General features: G+C 42.9%; 1 protein-coding gene and 1 long non-coding RNA gene across 6 annotated transcripts in view; one reads left to right on the top strand and one right to left on the bottom strand.

Annotated features, from left to right (window-relative positions):
* The window catches only part of vil1 (villin 1), a 152,154-nt gene that overhangs the window by 80,958 nt on the left and 49,378 nt on the right, over positions 1-21,818 (bottom strand). For all 3 annotated transcript variants that reach the window (XM_047050221.1, XM_047050220.1, XM_047050219.1), the window contains 9 exons: positions 21,479-21,587; positions 20,614-20,724; positions 20,070-20,275; positions 19,606-19,684; positions 19,308-19,406; positions 4,969-5,122; positions 4,642-4,742; positions 4,299-4,436; positions 3,990-4,148 (listed from right to left, as the gene is read on the bottom strand). In XM_047050221.1, the coding sequence (XP_046906177.1) occupies positions 3,990-4,148; positions 4,299-4,436; positions 4,642-4,742; positions 4,969-5,122; positions 19,308-19,406; positions 19,606-19,684; positions 20,070-20,275; positions 20,614-20,724; positions 21,479-21,587 (1,156 nt within the window). The remainder of the gene's footprint in view (positions 1-3,989; positions 4,149-4,298; positions 4,437-4,641; positions 4,743-4,968; positions 5,123-19,307; positions 19,407-19,605; positions 19,685-20,069; positions 20,276-20,613; positions 20,725-21,478; positions 21,588-21,818) is intronic.
* On the top strand, positions 573-5,073 carry LOC124487863. Of its 3 annotated transcripts, XR_006958553.1 has the most exons (4): positions 575-649; positions 4,351-4,405; positions 4,603-4,689; positions 4,982-5,073. It is a non-coding gene; the product is annotated as an uncharacterized LOC124487863 (long non-coding RNA). The 3 variants fall into 3 exon arrangements; XR_006958551.1 differs by lacking the exon at positions 4,351-4,405 and having other exon boundaries at positions 573-649; XR_006958552.1 differs by lacking the exon at positions 4,351-4,405 and having other exon boundaries at positions 4,647-4,689.

Here is a 21,818-nt window from a genome sequence, read left to right as displayed (position 1 = left end):
CCTGCACACATCAGTGTCTTGTTCATATTATTAGCACAAAGTATCAAAACACAAGGCTACAGTTTTCTCAGAAACTTTCCAGAAAGTCACTAAATTATATATATTCACTACAACAGCTTGATTGATGGAAAGATTAACATTTCTTGTTTAGAACAGACAATAAGTCAGTCTTTTCAAAGGTATGCAATTTACTTAAATGTTTAATTGTATTTTATAGTTAATATAAAGGTGAATTTCCTTTCATAATTAACAACTATAAAAGTCATGATTTGCTTGCTCTATAGAAAGTCAACACAATTGATCGTTGGTTTCACTTGTTGCTTGTCTACCCTTTTGGTTTGCCATTTACTATGTAGTCTACTGTTGGTATTATAGGCTTGTGTGCTGTCAGTTATGTGTTTACTGCCTTTTTTCTTACTGTGCTGCCACATGGCAAAGAAAAATGTAAAAATGTGTGCATTTGATGAATAATAAAGTTTTGTTGTTTTACTATGTCTGGCCATTAAATCCATAGACATAATAAAGAATGTCTATGATTAAATCATTAAGTGACCTAAAAACAGGTGTGAAGCCTGGTCATTTCCGGTTATTTTCTGCCACAAGGTACGAAGGCAAACAAGCGTCTAAGAGAAGCAACTACTAAATCAAAGTAAGTCATCACAAATTATGCATACAACTTAAATATATTATATAGTCAACAGTGAATGAGTTTGTTAGGCTACTAGCGTAAAGTTAAGTTTGGTAATAATTTCAGTAGACCCTAACTGTTGTTTGGCCAAACGAGAACTGAACGTTATGAGCTAGCCTAGCCTAGCTGTTGTTAGGTTCAGTTTTTCATGTTTTTTCCGCAAGATGATACAATCTCAACGTTTCATATCTTAAAGATATAATTGAAAGAGGCACATAGTAGTACTATACAAATTTATTCGAAGGGGTAGTGAGTTAGGTAGTCTGCGTTAGTCATTAAACTGAGAAGGAGACCTGTTTAGCAGGCTTTGCATACACATGTGCCATCGAAACCCAGAAACCACAGAGCCCCCCGATATATCAAACCCCAATTTACCCCCTGTTTGTAACTTATGTCATAAAGTTATATCCGTGATTCAGACTGTAGCCTGTTGCAACATTTCTTAAACGGTCTTAACAGCAGAGGTTATGACATCTCTCAAAGATGTCAGTGTTTTTAATAGTTTTTTTTCCTGGTTACAGAAATGGGTCTACTTAGGATTGTTGCAGTGTGAATTGATTTGCTTTATTTTTTAGTGCTATTTTAATTTTGTCCCTGTGTGTTTGTCTATAACTGTTTGTCTGTAACTGTGGTTCATTGTGCTGCTGCCTGTCTTGGCCAGGTCACCTTTGATAAAGAGATTTTTAATCTCAATAGGTTTTTTCCTGGTTAAATAAAGGTTAAATATATATATATTTTTTTAAAGGTATTGTAGTCGAAAGGGAATGGGTCTCAATTGTTTTGTTACCCGGGCTTGCATGATTAAGTTAATGACTCGTGTAGCCTATAGCGTTAGCTAGCTTGTAGCCGTGGAGTGCATTTCATTCACACAGTGAACAAACTAGTTAGTACTGTTTAACCAACACGGTTGAATATAGTAGGTTTAGTTTGATTTGTTGACAACGTGGGACAACTGCACAAGACTTATCAGACATCACTCATAGTTCCCAACAGTTGGTGTGTAGCAGAGAGGATAGAGAGACTGACTTGTAACCTTACGCTCATGAGTTCAAATCCCCATTCAGCCTATTAATGTTGGCCAAACAGAAAGTTGTTTTGCTTCTACATTGTACATTTTTATGATATTTTGCCATTTTGAGGAGGAACACACATCGCTGCTTGCAGCTATATTTTAGAAATGTTATTTTGTTTTGTAATGTTTACTTAGCTTCCCTCAATTCTGACTTGTGTGCCGACATCTGGACTTCTGTGTGCCGCTGCAGTGGCTATTATAGCGAACACAGAAGAGCGCGCGGATATGGAATTCTGCGGGCAGGCATCAATTTGTGTTTTCGGTTAAACTGGGTTGATTTTACAAGCGTTGATTGGGATACTGCATGTCTTTTTTTCTGGGATTTAAATGAATGCAATAAGCAGGGCTCCAGACTAACTTTTTTTTACAAGGAACACAGTAGCCCCTGACTGAAAATCTTAGGAGCGCAAGCAGAACATTTTGGGGCACACCTTATATTGACCTGCAATGCATTTATTAATGTAACTAGAGAGGGTACAATTCAGTGGCAATTTTAGACCTAATGCTGGTAGTTCATGAAGAAAGGGACATCCTTAGTTTTTTCATTAATTCAATATTTTGCATAATAATACATAAATGTATTAATTGTTATCCAGTGAAATAACGGATTTATATTAGTAGTTTTTTACCGACATTTTTACAACTGATATACAGCGACGCACCACATAAGCTTGAGTTTAAATACATTATTTAATGTGACATTATGTACTGTACATGCAAGTCTTAGCTAAATGACTTAATTGTATGATGCACTTTTCGATCAGTCCTTCGACACCATGACACAATACATGCCGAGTTTAACCGCGCAAACACAGGCATGGATACAGTAACAACGCTAGTGCTAAATAAGTATTTATAAGTAAATAGTTTAACCTGTTCTGGAGACTGTTAAATGTGCCTAAAAACGCCTAAACAGCATGCCCAAAGTAAATTGAAAGCTGTTCTTGAACCATTTGGAGTACATGCATGTAAATGGACTCTTTTGAAAGCTGACACTCTGAAGTTATGTTCCTTGTTGTCAGGACCCCTGTCAGTCCTACTGGTGTTGAGTAATAGAAGCTTGAACACAAGGAAAGTGAAAGTTTCTATTTCCGCCTAGATTTTGTTTTGAAAACAGAGGCCTGAAGAGGCCTAGAGGTGGTAGGTATTAGCTGGAAGACAGAATTGGACCACAGGTTGAAGCCTTACCCAATTTAGATCAAAAGTCAAACATAATACCACAATATATTCATATTTGACACATGTTTTTATTAGAGTACCTCCAGGCGTTTTCTAAAAGGGCCTTTTGGAGACTCCAGAATGACCCTTCTAACCAAGGTCAAATTCTTAGGATAAAAAGGTATAATTGTTATCTCTAATGAAAGGTGGTCCTTAGAACTATCATATATAACAGCTAAATCCCTCATTAGTATTATTGAAACACAAACTGAAGCATGAACACATTGGAGTGATTTATCTGATTCCCAGGATTGGCACACAAAGAACACTGACATATTGCGCAATCGACTTTTATTTTGAAGGCTCCACAAAACCTGGCATATGGGGTATCGCCATTTACAGCTAGCGCTAAGCTACAAGGATAACTAGCTCTTTTCAGAGTCAATCCAAGCCAGTTAGAAAAAATCGTGTAGAGGGGGTGGGGGGGGGTGGGCGGGGGGCGGGCTGGATGCACAGACCTAGTTGGCTTTAGAGGACTGTCACCGGGGCATGGAAGCTCCTATTGGCTAAACCAAGGTGTCTATCAACAGGTCAGAGTGTAGCGGCCATTTTAAGACTATCCCCGTGTTTCTACTTGACCCAGATCTCATGCTATGAACTAAAGTGCGTTGAAAGACAGAATTTTTTTTTTACAAAGTAACAATGAAGCAACAAGATCGTGGCTATGTGTGGATATAATTCTTTGTTTGGACAACTACTCGACATGGTTTGATACTTTGGACCCTTGGGAATGTAAGCAGATGAGGTTTTGATGAGTTGTGTGCATACCTGGACATTCCTAAGTAATCGAAGGCAAGTACAACTTTTTTCTCTGGCATTGTTGAATGAACGGTCACCGGACAAAGACGTTGACGGTACCTTCTGTTGCAAGTTGAGCTTGAATTGGTTTATTTCAATGGAAGCACAAGAATCGTAGCTTTCCAACGATGTATAACATGTGTATTAGTCGAAAACAATTCTACATCTCAATCAAGTAATTGTTTTAAACAAATATGGCAGTGGGTGACTTACCTCATAGACCACCATCTTTCCTTTAAATATAGCCATGAGGTGGAGTGGCTCTTTGCTCATCGGTACGCGGACCTGGACTGGCTCTCCATGGTATTTCTGGTCCAGGGCCACAGCGTGAAAAGCACAGGCTGTGAGCTCTGCTGTGGTTGCATGGCGACCCTGCATTGATCACATCAACCACGTATGATCAGTTCCAAGGCATGTTCAGGAACATTCTGGATTATCATGTAATTGAAGGGGCTACCCTTCATATTGTATAAACATTAAAATACACTAGAAGACGGAACATAGCCATGATGTGATGCTGACCTGCCACATATACAGGATGTAATGGATCTTGCTGCTGACTTCATATTTGTAGAGTATGAGGTAGCAGTCTCCTCCATAGAAGTGACCCAACCACTTCCTCTCTACAGGTACCATCTCGTTGTCCTCTATCCTCCATACCTCATTAGAGCAAGAAAATCACAGATTGAGAAGATGCAGCTGTTGTTAATGTTCTTAATTCCTAGATACAAAAATGTACATGCAACAGTATACCCAAAATCCACATAAAAACTAACTTGTTTCAACAAGGATTTTTGCCTTTTAACCTATGACATTGATATTCCAGATCTCAGGTTTTCAACAATGTTTGGTTGTTGTTTCTGACCTCAGCTTCGCCTGATCCATCATCCACCATTTTCTGCTGAGCTGCCAGGTCAGGCCTTGCATGCATAGATGTTGCATCAAACTTGACCTGTTCAACCTTAGCTGCATTGTAAGAATAATTGGAAGAAAAGATAATTACTAATAAGCATTCAGAAATGGTCAATAACATAATAATTGTACAATTATTTTATAATTCTAATTGTTTTAATAATCTTAATAATCTTATACCCAAAATAATATTATTTACCCTAACCCTAACCCTATTAATTTGTAGGTTTACAGTGTTACTAGCTATTTTGACACATTATTTTCTAAAATGTTTGCTTACCAATTTTTCCTAGGCTGTTGGTGGTTCCCATCCCTGTAATCTGTCCCTTCACCACCCACTTTTGAAACAACTGGCGAAAAATTGAAGACTCTGAACCATCATTCACTGTCTCCACGTAAGTTGAGGGAGGGTAGCCCTTTGCCTTTTTGTATGCCTATAATACCAAGAATAGCAATCAGTGAGGACAATAAAAATATAAACACATAGGCTATACTTTGTTTCAGTCATTTGTTGTAGTTCTTGATATAGTTTGAACATTTACCACTGACTAATTTCTGCTATGTTTGACAATAATAATATAATTGTTCCAAAGCACAGTTATGGTAGAGTAAGACTATTCCCTTAATTATCTACAATGTTAGTGTAAGGGTTTTGTTGTCGGAAAAAACTACTTTTCAAATGAGTGCATCTGTGTTTCTGCTGAGTGAACATCGTGACCGTCCATCTTACTAGTGGGTTAATCTGACCTTGTTTCATTATTTGTGTTAGGTAGACTTCAGTCTCATCACGGGTAGGGCTCTAGGGTACAAAGCTAGATTGTATTAAGGTAAGTAGCTAGCGATTGAGTTTTAGGGTACTCGCCGCCGCAGACCCAGCTCTGTTGACATTATAATTAGGGCCGTCGTCAGCTGCGCCTTGCATATTTAAGGTGGCTAGCACTGCAGTGGCAGCCACGTCTGGCAGCCTCGGTGCACAAAGACTCGGTCGAACAAAGACAGAGAGTGTACCTGCGGGAGTACACCGAGGATGGCCGACGAGGCGGATCACCTCTTCTGATAAGTATCAACTTATTTGTATTCTAATCCACCTAGAAACATTCATAGCTAGAACGCGTTTCTTCATTACACCACTCGCAGACGTAGACGTAGATATGTCACAAAGTATATACGGTCCACTTCTAATCTTGGCCACCTATCCAGATCTTCTCCACCTGCCCTCTCTCTTTCTATAGGGCTCTGGAACTGCCAGTCTGCTGTGAACAAGGTAGATTTCATCCCGGCATTTGCATCCCATGCTTCTCTGCATGCCCTTGCGCTGACAGAGACATGGATCCGCCCAGAGAACACTGCAACTCCAGCTGCTCTCTCTGTCAACCACTCGTTCTCTCACTCACCTCGCTCAACGGGCGAGGTGGTGGGACAGGTTTGCTTCTTTCCCCACATATAAAATACACATCCACCCCACTCTCTGTTACTGCCAAATCATTTGAACACCATTATGTGATGCTAACTGATCCTATCGAAGCATTTTTAGTTGTCCTCTATCGCCCATCAGGGCCGCTAGCTGACTTTGTGGAGGAGCTGGACATGCTCTTCAGCGTCCTCCCGGATGATGGAACACCGCTGATACTCCTTGGGGACTTCAACATCCACCTCGAAGGAACGCATGTCGTCGAATTCAAGTCTCTTCTGACTTTCTTTGACCTGAAGCTGCTGAACACACCGGCGACCCACAAGGCAGGAAAAGAGATCGACCTCATCCTGACACGTAACCATATCGTGACTTAACCTCTGTAACCAGACAAGACTTTTCTGATCACTCCTTCATCCAATTCTCTGTCTCTCTCCCTCCAACCTCTACTACCTCCCCTCCCAACTTTCCGCCGCAACCTCCGCTCCTTATCCCCCTCCCATTTCTCCTCCATTGTAATATCCTCCCTCATATCCCACCCCACTGCCACTGCCACTAACACCCTGTTATCCACACTAACTGCATCACTCGACACTCTTTGTCCCCTAGCAACCAGGCCTGCGCGATCTTCTCCCTCCTGCCCGTGACTCACGGATGTTATTCGTGAAGAACGGTCCATCCTTCTGGCAGCTGAGAGGAGACGGCGCAAGTCCAAAGACGGTCTGGACCTTGATAAGTATCACTCCCTCCTCAAATCCTTCTCTGCCCACATAACTGATGCTGAAACCCACTACTTTCTGAAAAAAATTAACTCTGCCTCAAACCCTCACAAACTTTTCTCCACCTTCTCCACCCTTCTTAACCCCCCTCCCCCACCCCCACACCCCCACCCCCCTGACAGCAGAAAACTTCTCCTCCTTCTTTGAGAAGAACAAAAAGTTGCTGACATTTGCAGTCGGATACCTGAACCCACCTTTCCTACCCATTCAGCCTCTATGACTGACTCAACTAAATGTCTAAACTCATTCTCTCCCCTGTTAGAGGCAGAGATCTCTGACCTCATTCTCTCTCATCGCCCCACCTCATGTCCCCTTGATCCAGTCCACTCCCCTCTCTTTCAAACCATCTCTCCCTCCATCATAACTTTTCATCTCCATGTCCTTAAATCTTCACTTCCGTCACTTTCCCATCTGCCTTCAAACAGGCCAGAGTTAGTCCTTTTCTCAAAAAACCCTCCCTTAACCCAGCAATACTCCAGAACTACAGACCGGTATCACTGGTACCCTTCTTTTCTAAAACAATTGAACGCGCTGTATCTAACCAACTGTCAAACCTTCTCTCTCAGAACAACCTGCTTGACCCCAACCAATCGGGCTTCAAGACTGGCCACTCCATAGACACCGCCCTCCTGTCAGTCACCACTGCCCTCCAGTCTGCCAGAGCGGCTTCAAGGTCATCCGTCATCATTCTGCTGGACCTTTATGCAGCATTTGATACGATTTACCATCAAATCCTGCTCGCCAAGACTTTCTGAGATGGGCATCACTGGCACTGCACTTCAGTGGATCTCATCCTACCTGTCGGGAAGATCCTACCAAGTCTCCTGGGGAGGCAAAGTGTCAGGCCCCCGCCAACTCTCCACTGGTGTCCCACAGGGCTCCGTCTTTGGACCCCTCCTCTTCTCCCTGTACACCACCTAACTTGGACCAATCATCACCTCCCATGGCTTCTCCTACCACTGCTACGCTGACGACACGCAGCTGTACCTGTCGTTCCCCCCGACTGATTCGGGGATCTCAGCTAGGATCGAGGCCTGCCTCACAGACATTTCCGCCTGGATGACCAAGCACTACCTCCAGCTGAACCTCGCCAAAACAGAACTCCTCATCATCCCAGCCAAACCCTCCATCTCCCATGATCTCTCAATCACCCTGGGATCGGTGACGGTGACCCCTTCATTCTCTGCCAGGGTGATCCCAGGGTGACCATGGATGACGAGCTCTCCCTCACAGCCCACATTGCTGCGGTCTCCCGGCCATGTAGATTCACCCTCTACAAAATCAGGAAGATCAGGAGATACCTGTCTGAGCATTCCACCCAGCTGCTAGTCCAAGCACTTGTCCTCTCAAAGTTGGACTACTGCAACTCGCTGCTTGCCGGTCTCCCAGCATGTGCAACCCGCCCTCTCCAGAGGATTCAGAATGCGCAGCCCGCCTGGTCTTCAATCTACCCATACGCTCCCATGTTACCCCGCTCCTCATCTCCCTCCACTGGCTTCCCATCACGGCCCAAATCAAATTCAAGACTCTGGTACTGACCTTCCAAGCGGTGAACGGGACTGCACCCGACTACATCAAGTCTGTCCTCCAGCCTAACACCCCTACCCGCCACCTACGGTCTTCTTCTGACAACCGTCTGGTGGTCCCACCGCTCAAGAGCGCCCGGTCTCAACGCAAGCTCTTCTCCTGTCTGGCCCCCCAATGGTGGAATCAACTCCCCACCTCCATCAGGGACACTGACTGTCTCCCGAACCTTCAAGAAAAGGCTCAAAACGCACTTGTTCCGGGAGTACAACGGCACTTAGGAATGATTGGCTGGACCTGATGTTAGTTTCCTCTAGGATCACAATGACTCTTATTGAGAGACGTGTTGCTCTTCTTGGTTTGTTGTAGGGGTGGGCAATATGGCCAAAATCTTCTATCACGGTATAAGTAATTTTATGTCACGGTTACGGTATATATCACGGTACTGTATGTATGCATGTACTACAAGACGTTACTGTCTTTTATTTAAAAGCAACGACAATACGAGCGTTCCGATTGGCTGATGCGCAGTCATGCCATCTGCTTGGTGACCTACTCACAGCTAAATACGGATTCGTAATGCGTGAGTTTTACTATTCATATCTAACTTCGGTTTCGGCGTATCAACCTCGTTAAAGCTCAGTCGATACGTTAAAGCCTCAGTTTGATATTTCCTGGCATGACCTCACTCAGTTAGTAAGTAGATCAGATGGGGGAGTCAGATGGCTGAGCGGTTAGGGTATCGGGCTAGTAATCAGAAGGTCGCTGGTTCAATTCCCGGCTGTGCCAAATGACGTTGTGACCTTGGGCAAGGCACTTCACCCTACTTGCCTCGGGGGGAATGTCCCTGTACTTACTGAAAGTCGCTCTGGATAAGAGCGTCTGCTAAATGACTAAATTTAAAAATGTTATGTAAATGTAAGTAGATAGCCTTCACTAGTCATTCTAGATCAAGAATGCTAGCAACGCGGTATATACTGTCATACCGCCCAGCCCTAAGCAGCATCATACATTTAAGCAATTCAAGACTTGCATGTGCAGTAAGTAATGTCACGTAAAATAATGGATTTAAACCCAAGCGTGAGTGGTGCGTCGCTGTCTTCAATGCCACAGTCTAAACTTGATGTGAAAAGAAAAGTTTTTCATTTCCAGCGCATTCAAACAATCCCCTCAGAGAAGTTTGGCTAGCAACATCAGCTATCTTGCTCGTAGCTCAATTTACCAAATTTGGCATTGTTACTGACAATGATTGCTTCCAGCAAACTTCTTTTGAATTAGCCATTTGCCCCTAAATAAATGTCAAGCTTGTTTACATTTTGGGGGGCATATTTTGAGTTATTACTGGCAGTATTTCAGATGGAATCGTGATTCAAACAGTACCATCTGCTCAAAATAACGTTGTTAGAATTGATTGTTTCAAAGGGGTTTCAGCTTGTTTCAAAGGGGGTTCATAATGAATTCATGCAATACGAGTAGGCAACATGCTTGAAAATATCACTAGAAGGGATAAACTTAAAGGGGTGATTGACAGTTTTTTGGGGGTATTTACACTGTTCCTTAAGGTCTCCAAATAGGGTATGTAACATTGGTTTGGCTGAAAATGGCCCGGGTGCTGTTCTATGCCCCCTGATGCTTCCTGTGAATTTGTCCCGTGAAAAAACGCTAGGTTTTCTCCTTTTATGGTATGCTCATGAATATATAGATGAGCTGTGCGCTGATTGGTTGGTTTACAATGAGTGAAGCTGCTGAGCAAAGACGCAACACGGCCAACAGCACTCACTGAAACAAGAAGGTGGGGATTTGAAATAAAAACTTACAAATAAATATATTGTATATACACATCACTGATTTCAACAGATTGACTAGATATCATTTGAAATTATTACATTAGTTGTTTCCACTTCTGTTGTCGAAGCAAACAGGATAGACTTAGGTGGGTAACGTTAGCACTACAGTTTAGCAGACAAACTATCGTGATTCAACTCAGCTTCAGTTAGCTCTAGCTAGCTTGCTGAAAAATAGATCTGGTCAAACATGCAATTTGAATTGTAGATTTACATGACAACACGGGTTATGTATTTGAATGAAACACAGTCAGGAACAGCAGATCTATGCACGTCGTATCCATGCGTCATTGCTAATGTGTGCTGATGTTGTGACGTTAGCACTGAGATCCCTTTGTAGACACAAGGCACTTTTTGCCACAAAAAGATTGAAACCTCTTAAACCGTGCAATGGAACGCTCCCCGCCCACAACATTTTAGGTCACAGGGCTCTACAGCGTGAGCATTTCACTCACATTTGCGCCTAAAAATAGGTATGTGCGAACTTAAAAAATAATTTACGACGGGCTGTTGTCAATACACGGAACAACAGCGCGATGAAGTGGAGTATACCACTAGGTGCGTTCGACATGGACTGGAATGTCCTGGAACTCCTCCCCGACTGCAAGCGGCTGCTCTTGCTAGTCGTTTCATGCAGCCGCTTGCAGTCGGGAAGGAGTTCCAGGACATTCCAGCTTCTCGTGGTTTGCTGTGTTGACGTCAGTCATGGCCAATCAAGCGCTGTTTGCTTACTTTACTTTATTTATAATTAAACTTAGTCTTTACGTTAGTGAAGAGGCGGACTAAAACCCTTTCTTCAACATATTTTTTATTTAATTAAACAGTTTGGACCGGATTTTAGCATTGCCGAAATTGAAGGTGTCAGAGTAATGACAAATAGCGTCAAAGTTGTCGTGTGTTAGTCTGGCCAATCATGAAATTGCTGTGTCGTCATTAGAACCCGTGCAGTTGCTCTTGAGAAAATGCGCTCGGCTACAAAGCCGGCAGTTCTCGAATCGATCTCAAGGTACTTTGATGGCTACGTCACAGTGACCTAGCCTCGGCGCCGTCTCAAGTCGGACAAAGAGTCTAACCGGAATACACTGTTTCAAGTCAGCCGCCTGCAGCATGAAGTCAGTCCATGTCGAACGCACCTATTGATTTCACTTGGAAAGAAAGTGACGGAGTCGCGACTGCACGATGTGAACATAGCATAATAGCACGCGAGCGACCATTCGCAACCAATGGGCCAGAGCCAGATAAAAAGAGACACTCTGATCTCGCCGACATGTGATCACTTGGTTCAAGTAGCTTGCAAAAGAAAACACTGCTGGCAACCTGTTTGAATGGTTTTCAACAGGGCAGACAGTAGCAGCATCTCGCTTTACTGACATTTTCAGTATATTAACACATAATATCAATTGGTTACCGGTGTGTTGTATTATGTATATGTCTGATACTTTATTAACATTTATGTATTACATTAACTTATAACACTAGGCAGCAATATTGTCAAGCAGAGCTAGAAATGGCTATGCTAGCTACCATACTGTAGTTCACACCAGCTCAATTTAAGACAAGGAGTTTGGTAAATAGAACAGAATATACAAGGCAACCAATTGCATTCCATAAAACATTTTATTATGCAATATGTCCAGTGAGAGGGTCAAGTTTGTTTTAAGTGAGTGGACCTGAAATTCCTTCCGAGCGTCGACAGCAATCTTGACGATAGGGGACCACTTAATCTGCAATTCATTGTTGCTAGCTCTAATCAGTTGTGCATTTAGAATCTAACAAGCTATTTCTTACAATAAACTTGAAGTAAAGCTGTCTATATAAAATTTGGGTGACCAGACGTCCTCTTTCACCCGGACATGTCCTCTTTTCGAAACCAAAAAAATGCGTCCGGCAGGGATTCCAAAATTGTCCGGGATTTTGCAGTGTCGGAAATGTGTGTTTCTAGGGGTCTTTCACCAACTATTACATCATTCATGTTCAGTTTTACAAAGCAAGTCAGCTGGTAAATTGATCAAATTACTGCATTATTTTAAAACTATTTTCGAAATCAGCTAACTCGATTCGTAACACTGAACATGAATGGGGTTGAACGTTGCAAAATGCAATGTTTGGGACTATAGGTTGCAAATGACACACTTTACTTCTGCCTTCTTCGATTAGGCTACAATGGAAGTCTATGGAAGTGTCCCAACTCTCTTTTTAAATGGCTCTGGGTCTACCTAGCTTTGACTACCAAGCCTTTTAATCTGTGGCGGGCTTACATAGTCTGTAATGTCCCAGTATTTTAAGAAAATATGAACTATACTATATACATGTTTCTTAAACAATTTGTTCTAGTTCTATCAGAGTGAAAATTGCTGTCTAGTATTAACTGTTAAATCAGTGGCGTTGTTAGACATAAAACTGTACAGGGGCACAGGCCCCTATTCATATCCCTTCTTCCAAGCTTGTTGCGCACAATGCACTAATAGGCTATAGAAACTCCCCTCGCTTAACCCACCATATAACAGTTGAGGGACGGAAGTTTGATATCTGCTTTGGCAGGGACATCTATAGTTAATGCAAGCTTTGTGTTTTAGGTTTGTTAAAACTCAAACTTTAGATTTTGCTGGGGCACGGCAGATTTATACTGGGCACGTGCCCCTGTAAAAAGGGACTAACGACGCCCCTGTGTTAAGTTATGTTTAATAAACCCCCTCCCCCAAAAAAAACACTGCTCCTAAATTTCTTTGTGTGCTAAATGTTTTCATTTAGGAGCACATGTAATCCTTGGTGGTAACATTAGCGTAGAGCCCTGGGTCAGGAAGTTCAGTCTGGCATTGCACCGTTGGGGACGAACTATGCCCGAACAAGAACTGTTCGTACCAATCAAATTGTCAGGGCGGGCTTTATACGATGATGGACAGATGATCAACAGTAACGTAATCAACCACGTCACCAGTGACGGCTGGTCAATAGAGGGCACTAGGGCGCCGCCCTCCCTGGTGAAAAGTGTTTAATATTTTTGTTTTTCATGTAATATATTTTCTAAACAATAACTACTAATTTTAAGCACGACTATGTTAAAAATACACACTAAAGTGTTGTGTGTATATATATATATATATATATATATATATATATACTAAAGTTCTGTTTTGGGATAAATTTACTTCATGCTCGACATCTGGGGCGCTAGAAAAAGCGCCCATCGAAACGCCTACCAACCTGCTTGCGATAGGTGAATTACTAACCGTTGCTAACAAGAAAAACTTTTTTAGCCAATCAGCGTCCTCAAAATTATGCCTAAAGGGCGCTGGAATTGGCGCCCCAAGCAGAGTTAAAGTATAGAAGTGATTTTGCGACTGTAGGGCCTACTTAACGTTATTGAAAATAAATGACTCCGGACCGGACTTCAGACGTTCTCATTTCTAAAACTCTGTCAGATATCCTCTCCAAAATCCTTTTGAGAGGAGAACTTTAGTGGAGAAAATATAAATAAAAGAGTTTGCGTTACTTGACATCAAAATTACACAACAGGCGAGCGAAAAGGGTAGAGGTCAATCATACACAGAGGTTTCTCCCACGATTGGTAACGGGGAGGGAAAACATGGCCAAGTAATAAGTGATCGATAAACTATGATGTGTTGCCCAAAGAAGGGCCATAAGCATTTTGCTGCTATAAAAGATCTCTTGAGGTTGTGATTGGAGGCACAGTGAACGTCTGTGACATTGTGGTTGTTGTGTTGGGTGCGGGGATTCCTAGAGGGAGCCTCCGACAAAATTGTAAACCAACCGAGCGTGTGATCTCCGCTCACGTAGCCTATGCAAACTCGTGAGACCCCGAGCTTAAACTAGGGAGACGGGCGAGGCGTAATAAAATAGTAGTGACTATTTGCCGGGGGATCAGCACCCTGGTCCGCGCGCACCTCGCGCACCTCGAGTCCCCAGGCGATCGTTCAACAAAGGAAAACATATGACTACTTATTTTGAATGTACAGATAGCAATTTATGTAATATTGTAAAACCTCTTTATCTTATTAGGTAAGTTCCATATTCACAAAGCAACATTTTCCAAATCGACCCCATGGTTTAAGCTATTGCGAATTGAAACTGATATATTTCAGTCTCTTAAATTGGTAACAAATAAGAAAGGTAGTTTAATAACTGATATCTACTCAAAATTCTTTGATTAAGAACGCCTGTTGTCAATATCTTTAAGGAAGTTTGCAAGTCTGTCACCTTGTTACTTATCTCAATTTTATTTGTTTAAATTTTTATGTTTACGAAATGTGATGACTGAATATTTGTAAATTGAATTCTAAATAAAAAAATAAAATAAAGACCTGTAAAATCAATACAAGCTGTGAGTCAGTGGATACTGATCCAGTGAATGACAAGTCTTAACACTAGAAGCGCCAAGCTGGTTTTTACCTTCCAGAAGCCGAGTTAAGGGTCAAATAACGTTGTTACTGACACGTAACTGTGCAGCGTTTCTTGCACAGAGTAAAAGCCCGGTCGGAAAATGATCGTGCCTTCATCAATCTATCATTTATTTCTGTGTTATTAGTCAGTGATAATTTAATTAGAGTTTGTTGTCCAGCCCTTCAAACTTTCATCAAAATGTCATTTACTGGTTCAAGGATGTCAAACTTGTATATTCTGACCACAGTTGGTCTATACAGTAGCCCGACATTATCAACATTTTAAATTCGGCTGACAAGACAGTCAGGCCTGGCTGGCCCAAACGTAATGTGAGGGTCTGCTGGGAACGGTTGGCGGAACCCTCTGTCAGAAGGAGCTTCAACTCCCACCTCCGGGAGAGCTTCGATCATGTATCGGGGGGGGCCGGGGACATTGAGTCCGAATGGGCCATGTTCCGGGCCTCCATTGTTGAAGCGGCTGACCGGAGCTGAGGTCCGCCCGGAGTTCCTTAAGGCTCTGGATGTTGTAGGGCTGTCTTGGTCGACACGACTCTGCAACATCGCGTGGACATCGGGGACAGTGCCTCTGGACTGGGGGACCGGAGGGTGTGCTCCAACTTTAGGGGGATCACACTCCTCAGCCTCCCTGGGAAAGTCTATTCAGGGGTCCTGGAGAGGAGGGTCCGTCGGATTGTCGAACTTCGGACACAGGAGGAGCAATGTGGTTTTCGTCCTGGCCGTGGAACAGTGGACCAGCTTTATACCCTCCGCGGAGTCCTGGAGGGTACATGGGAGTTCGCCCAACCAGTCTACACATGTTTTGTGGATTTGGAAAAGGCGTTCGACCGTGTCCCTCGGGGGCTCATGTGGGGGGTGCTCCGAGAGTACGTGGTACCGGACTTTCTGATCGGGGCTGTCCGGTCCCTGTACGACCGGTGCCAGAGTTTGGTCCGCATTGCCGGTAGTAAGTCGAACTTGTTTCCGGTGAAGTTTGGACTCCGCCAGGGCTGCCCTATGTCACCGATTCTGTTCATTACCTAAATGGACAGAATTTCTAGGCGCAGCCAGGGTGTTGAGGGGGTCCGGTTTGGTGACCTCAGGATCGGGTCGCTGCTTTTTGCGTATGATGTGGTCCTGTTGGCTTCATCGGGCCGTGACCTTCAGCTCTCACTGAAGCGGTTCGCAACCGAATGTGAAGCGGCTGGGATGCGAATCAGCACCTCCAAATCTGAAGCCATGGTAATCGACCGGAAAAGGGTGGAGTGCCATCTCCGGGTCGGGGAGGAGATCCTGAACCAAGCGGAGGAGTTCAAGTATCTCGGGGTCTTGTTCACGAGTGAGGGAAGAATGGAGAGCGAGGTCGACAGGCGGATCGGTGCGGCGTTCGCAGTGATGCGGGCTCTGCATCGGTCCGTCGTGGTGAAGAAGGAGCTGAGTCGAAAGGCGAAGCTCTCTATTTACCAGTCGATCTACGTTCCTACCCTCACCTATGGTCACGAACTATGGGTAGTGACCGAAAGAACGAGATCGCGAATACAAGCGGCCGAAATGAGCTTTCTCCGCAGGGTGTCCGGGCTCTCCCTTAGAGATAGGGTGAGAAGCTCGGTCATCCGGGAGGGGCTCAGAGTAGAACCGCTGCTCCTCCGCGTCGAGAGGAGCCAGCTGAGGTGGCTCGGGCATCTGATTAGGATGCCTCCTGGACGCCTCCCTGGTGAGGTGTTCCGGGCACGTCCCACTGGAAAGAGGCCCCGGGGAAGACCCAGGACACGCTGGAGGGACAATGTCTCTCGGCTGGCCTGGGAACACCTCGGGGTCCCCCAGGAAGAGCTGGTGGAAGTGGCGGGGGGAGGGAAGTCTGGGCCTCCCTGCTTAGGTCGCTGCCCCCGTGACCCGATCCCCGGACAAGCGGCAGATGACGGACGGACTGACAAGATTGCGTTGTTGTCCCCAAAGGTATAAACACACAGGGACATCATAAACATTCAATGGTATAATTAGATCCAGTTATACTGGCAAAACATGTAATGTTCTTCATATTTAAATTTCTCAGCAGAAGCCACAAAATTGATGAAGTCATATTTGGCTGATAGAACTTAGTGTACACTTTGGAAGTAGCCTTTCTCCATACCTCAGTAATAATATTGGTGTACCCCAGGGGTCAGTATTGGGGCCGATCCTGTTTAGCATGTACATTAATGATTTACTTTCAGTGTGTCCATCTATTAATGTTCAAATGTATGCAGATGACACTGTTCTTTATACACACACAAAAACCAAAGAACAGGCTGCCACTAAACTAACTGGAGCATTGGTCCATGTCTCTGACTGGCTAAAAACGTCATCCCTACACTTTAACACAAATAAAACAGTCTGTATGTTCTTCTCCAAGAAATCATCAAATGCACAGCCCCCTGATGTCTTTATTGAAGGAGAAAAGCTCACAACTTTGTCTGATTTTAAATATCTGGGGATAATTTTAGATTCCGATTTAACAGTTATAAAACATGTCAAAAAGGTGGCCAATACCATTACATTTAACTTTGCTAATTTTAGACATGTAAGGCCGTACTTAACTAGAGGCAGCCTTGATCTTTTCTCACATCTCGTACTGTTACACAAGCTGGTCACAAGCAAGTACAACAACTCTGAAAACAATAGAGACCCTCTACAAGCAGACCTTGAAAACTCTAGACCAGAAACCTATCAGCTATCACAACTGCCATATAACAACAAAGTATAACTTATTCAAATTTGACTGTTTCTTACAGTTTTTGGATGCCTGTCTCATTTTTTAAATATTACATGGGCTGGCACCTCCACCATTAAAAGACTTTGTAAAGCCGAAGGATGGTAATGGCTTGGCAACTAGGGCAGTCACCAGGTGAGACTGTGCTATACAGTATAGACACAGTACGTTTGGACAGACGGTCTTCTCAGTACGCGCCTCTAATTACTGGAATACCCTCACTACTGATGTAAGGGAGTGCGCCAGTATTTCAGTGTTCAAAAATAAACTTAAGAAATGGATAAAAAAATAACCCAAACTGCAACCATAATTAGGCCACTGCATTATTCACACCGTAACGTATTTTATGTCTAACACCTTGTATGTCTATCTGTCTGTTTTTATCTCAACTTCACTGTTTTGTCACACTGTTGTTTACTTTGTATGTTTGTCTGGTTTTTATTATGCATTTAATTTTCCTGCCAAGGGACAACGGATAAAAACTACCTAATCTAGCTCATTCCGGTGCATTTACATTTTTATGTGTTTATTAATGTACACTGCCCTTTTCAAATAAATAACAATTAACAACAGTAGGGAGTCAGGTGGCTGAGCGGTGAGGGAGTTGGGCTAGTAATCTGAAGGTTGCCAGTTCGATTCCCGGTCGGGGCACATGACGTTGTGTCCTTGGGCAAGGCACTTCACCCTACTTGCCTCGGGGAGAATCCTGTACTTACTGTAAGTCGCTCTGGATAAGAGCGTCTGCTAAATGACTAAATGTAAATGTAACAATTGTTTGTCCGGACACGGTCCAAGTATTGCAAAAATGAGAGCCATGTGTTATTTGGACATTCTAGGCTATAGGCTTACTTGATGATTAGCCTAATTTAACCAATTTTGGAATGACAAGACAGGCAGTGTAGCCTATAATAGGCAATGGATAATATCATACTGGTTGAGAATGTGTATTTTGGTTTTATTTAGGCTATTACTGTAACATTGGGACTCCCGTTTCAAGGGTGGATGGTGTGTTACGCAATGGCAGAAGCGCATATAAAACGAAAGTTGCATTTGATAAATCAAGTAGGCAACCCATCTACTACAACTGGCTGACAGATCATTTAGAATAGCCCACTTTATTTCACTTTACAACTACGGTCTAAATAGAATAAGGCTAATCTCGGGTATTGTATTGTGCAAAGGATTTCTTTCTTTTTTTCTGGTAAACCATGAATGACTGTTTGCATATCCCATCCCCCCCTTCTAATTCGATTGCGCAGTGTATCAACGCATTTGGTCTCAACAGTTCCTTTCAACGTTGTCTAGGACAAACTCAACTTGTAGGACAAACTCGTTGCAAAGAGAGTGGAGACAATAAAGTGTGGCCGGACGAATCGAGGAGTTACGGAGCCCAGTAGTCTGTCCGTGTCTCTAAATATTATAATTCATAAGCCTTCAAGAACGATCCTTTACACTATTTTACACTATTGCACACTATTGCAAATTCAATCATAACAGCCCCCACCCATGCCATCATCTCCTTTTATTAGGCCTACCTTACATACATTAATGGTATAGCATGCTATTTGCAAAATAGTTGCAAACTACCAAAGTCATATAATATGATTTGTTTTGCTCGTGTGAATATGCAAAATGCATTTATTAGCTATGTTTATCTGCTTTACAAAACGTGTCAAAGGTACAGACCAGAGCCAAAAAACCTACCATTTTACAGCTAAATGTTTTATTGTGAGATTTGCATAGGAAAGAAGCGTCAATGGACTTTGAGGTTCACTGTATGTCCATTTTACCAACTGAATTGTCGTTATTCAGCTGTGACAAGGTAAATTCAGTTCTGCAATCAATGACGCCTTTAAAATATGAAAGAAAGTGTGCAACTGTTTCACAATGTATCATGTGTGTCATAGTGTCTCACTTCTGCTTTATCCAATGACCCATTTCGCTCTGTCTTTGAGGCCTTCTTTCCTTTCCAAATGAAGACTCTTATACCGCCTTGATCCAAAAGGTAGCAGTCCTAAGGAAATCAATTGAAGATTCTTTTTAGGTTTGTAAATTTGAAATTTCAGAAAATGTTTTCCAGTGTATGTGAGTGCCCATGAAATACATTTTCTTTGAGAGGAAGTAAGATAAATATAAACTGATTGAATGACTGATAAAGGTGTAAGGACACATTAAGCTAATTAAGCTATGAGCTTGTTGACATGGTGGCTCACCTCGTGATTGAGCAGGTCCTGAGTCAGGGGCTTTACAGCCACCTCCTGAATCACCAGGTTTCCTTGGGCATCTGAGATACTGTGGGTTGGGGAAGAGTCAGGCTGCACTTAGCATGACAATTGTAACGTAAGATTGCCCATTAGCTAATAACTGATTAGAAGCACCATTTACTCTCTTGGCACATACTATTGCATTAACTTGCTCTCTTGGTAATACGTATTTGGGTGTTTTCACACCTGTTATTGTCCAAAATACAATTTTGGTTGATGTGGTGGGACAGTCTGGGTTCACTACAGTGCTGGTTCACATGATTATACTATTAACTTTGTTTTTAAATGTGTTACAAAAGTTATGACAATATCTACCTATAGCAAACATTTGAGGTTTCTGATATGTTAGGAGTTTGAATGGATTTTAACTTATTCTTGGAGAGAATAAAGAGCAATAATTAACCAGAACTCACTGGAAGAGTTTCACACTGGACTTCAGCTTGTCATCCACTATGTCATCAGGTATGATGGCATCCTTGATATCTTGTTTTTCTCCAAGGTGCTTTTTCATCAGTTTAATTGTCTCCTCCGATGCCTTCTCGTCATCTCCTTCTACAACAGTCACCTGAGCCCGGCCACCTCTTTCCCTGTCACGGATATCCTTGGCAAGATTCATTCCCTAAAGTAAACAATGACCATAATCATGAACATCAAATGTTGATGACACGCAACTACATCTAAATTTGGCTTGAATCAAAGGTTGCACAGTACCCCAGGACTAATGAGAGGTCAACATTGCAAACCAAGGTTTTGCAGTCATATTTTAAACAATGGTTTACTCTTTAAAAGACAACAAGAAACAAACTGCCCTACAAATTCTATGCTTTGCACCTCATTATCATTGACCCAGGTAATAACAAAAACAACTGGAGAATAGATGCTTTTGTTTAAACACCTAGGCATTCCTAATGTATATGCTGTGTTTGAATGGACTGATTTATGTTTCACCCAAAATACCTTTAGTCTCTCCAGACGGTTGCTCTTGGGTCCATTCCACTGGATGATGAGGTTGCCCAGATCCAGTAGGAATACATCCCCCTTGTTGAAGCAACTCCAGGTCATATCCACCTGTGGAAAGAGATAAGGGTGAGTATTAATGGGACAATTATTATAATAATGTAACTCTGTGTGTTACCCTTTATGGATGGATTGCTCCAACAGCCAGTCATGTGAAAGCTGTTTAGTAAACATGTCTACAGTGTAGTGAAACATTTTGTTTGAGTAAACCATAGCTATAATAACACACATTAGTGTTTGCAGTGTGTACAGTCAGTAGGTATAAGGAACGTATTTCAGTACTGAGTCTCAGAAGCCGAATGGCTTGAGACGCTGACACATAGGCAGGGGCGGTTTTAGGCACGGGAAGACCGGCAGGTCTGCCCGGTCATGTCACGTGGGGGGCGCACGAGCATTAAAAAAAAAGAAATATCTGTGCGGTTTTCTCATATCGATCATTTCAGTTAGTGGGGAAATGGCATATTGGCGCCCCCTTCAGGCAGCTGCAGGCATCCCTGCTTGCCGTGCAGCAGTTTCGTTTTCGTTTGGGGGGGGGGGGGGGGGGTGGTGCAAGTGATAAACTCGCCCTGGGCGCACAATGTGCCAGAACCGCCACTGCACATAGGGCATTTCAAGTTGTTGGGCTATACAAGATGTAGAAACGTGGAGGAAGCTGAGAACCACCAGGACTTTTCCTATATGTGAAGAGAAGGTACCGTTTTTTGTTGCATGGGCGGGGTGCATCTGTGTGGCAGTTATGACAAATAAAGTAGTGTTTGTTTTTAGTCAAGACAACAATGATTAAGGTTTTGTTTCTGACTCTCACCTCTCCTGCCACCACATGTTTCTTCCCTTTAACGTGGAGCAGTCGGCGAATGCTGTAGGTGTTGGTTTCAACCTGCTTCATTCCAGATGCAACGCCACCCTTCTTGTAACTGAAGGAAAATGTCAGATGAAGACGAGTAATAGTAATAGTATCACACATTGACTCACCCCAGCCTATATACACTTTAAAGTTGCTCCTCCGCCTTCAAGTGAGACAATATCATCACCAACACTACCAAAAAAGCTAATTTCTTTTGTTGGTTCCGAAAGTTTTGTGTTCTCTGGGAAAGAGGTGTTACATTTCTACTGTACTGTGCTAACTTTCCAATAACAGTTTGGTA

This window comes from Hypomesus transpacificus, unplaced genomic scaffold (genome assembly GCF_021917145.1).
Source record: "Hypomesus transpacificus isolate Combined female unplaced genomic scaffold, fHypTra1 scaffold_105, whole genome shotgun sequence".
Lineage (NCBI taxonomy): Eukaryota > Metazoa > Chordata > Actinopteri > Osmeriformes > Osmeridae > Hypomesus > Hypomesus transpacificus.
The sequence above is the reverse complement of the archived record's forward strand: the minus strand, read 5'-3'. Positions and strand labels throughout refer to the sequence as shown.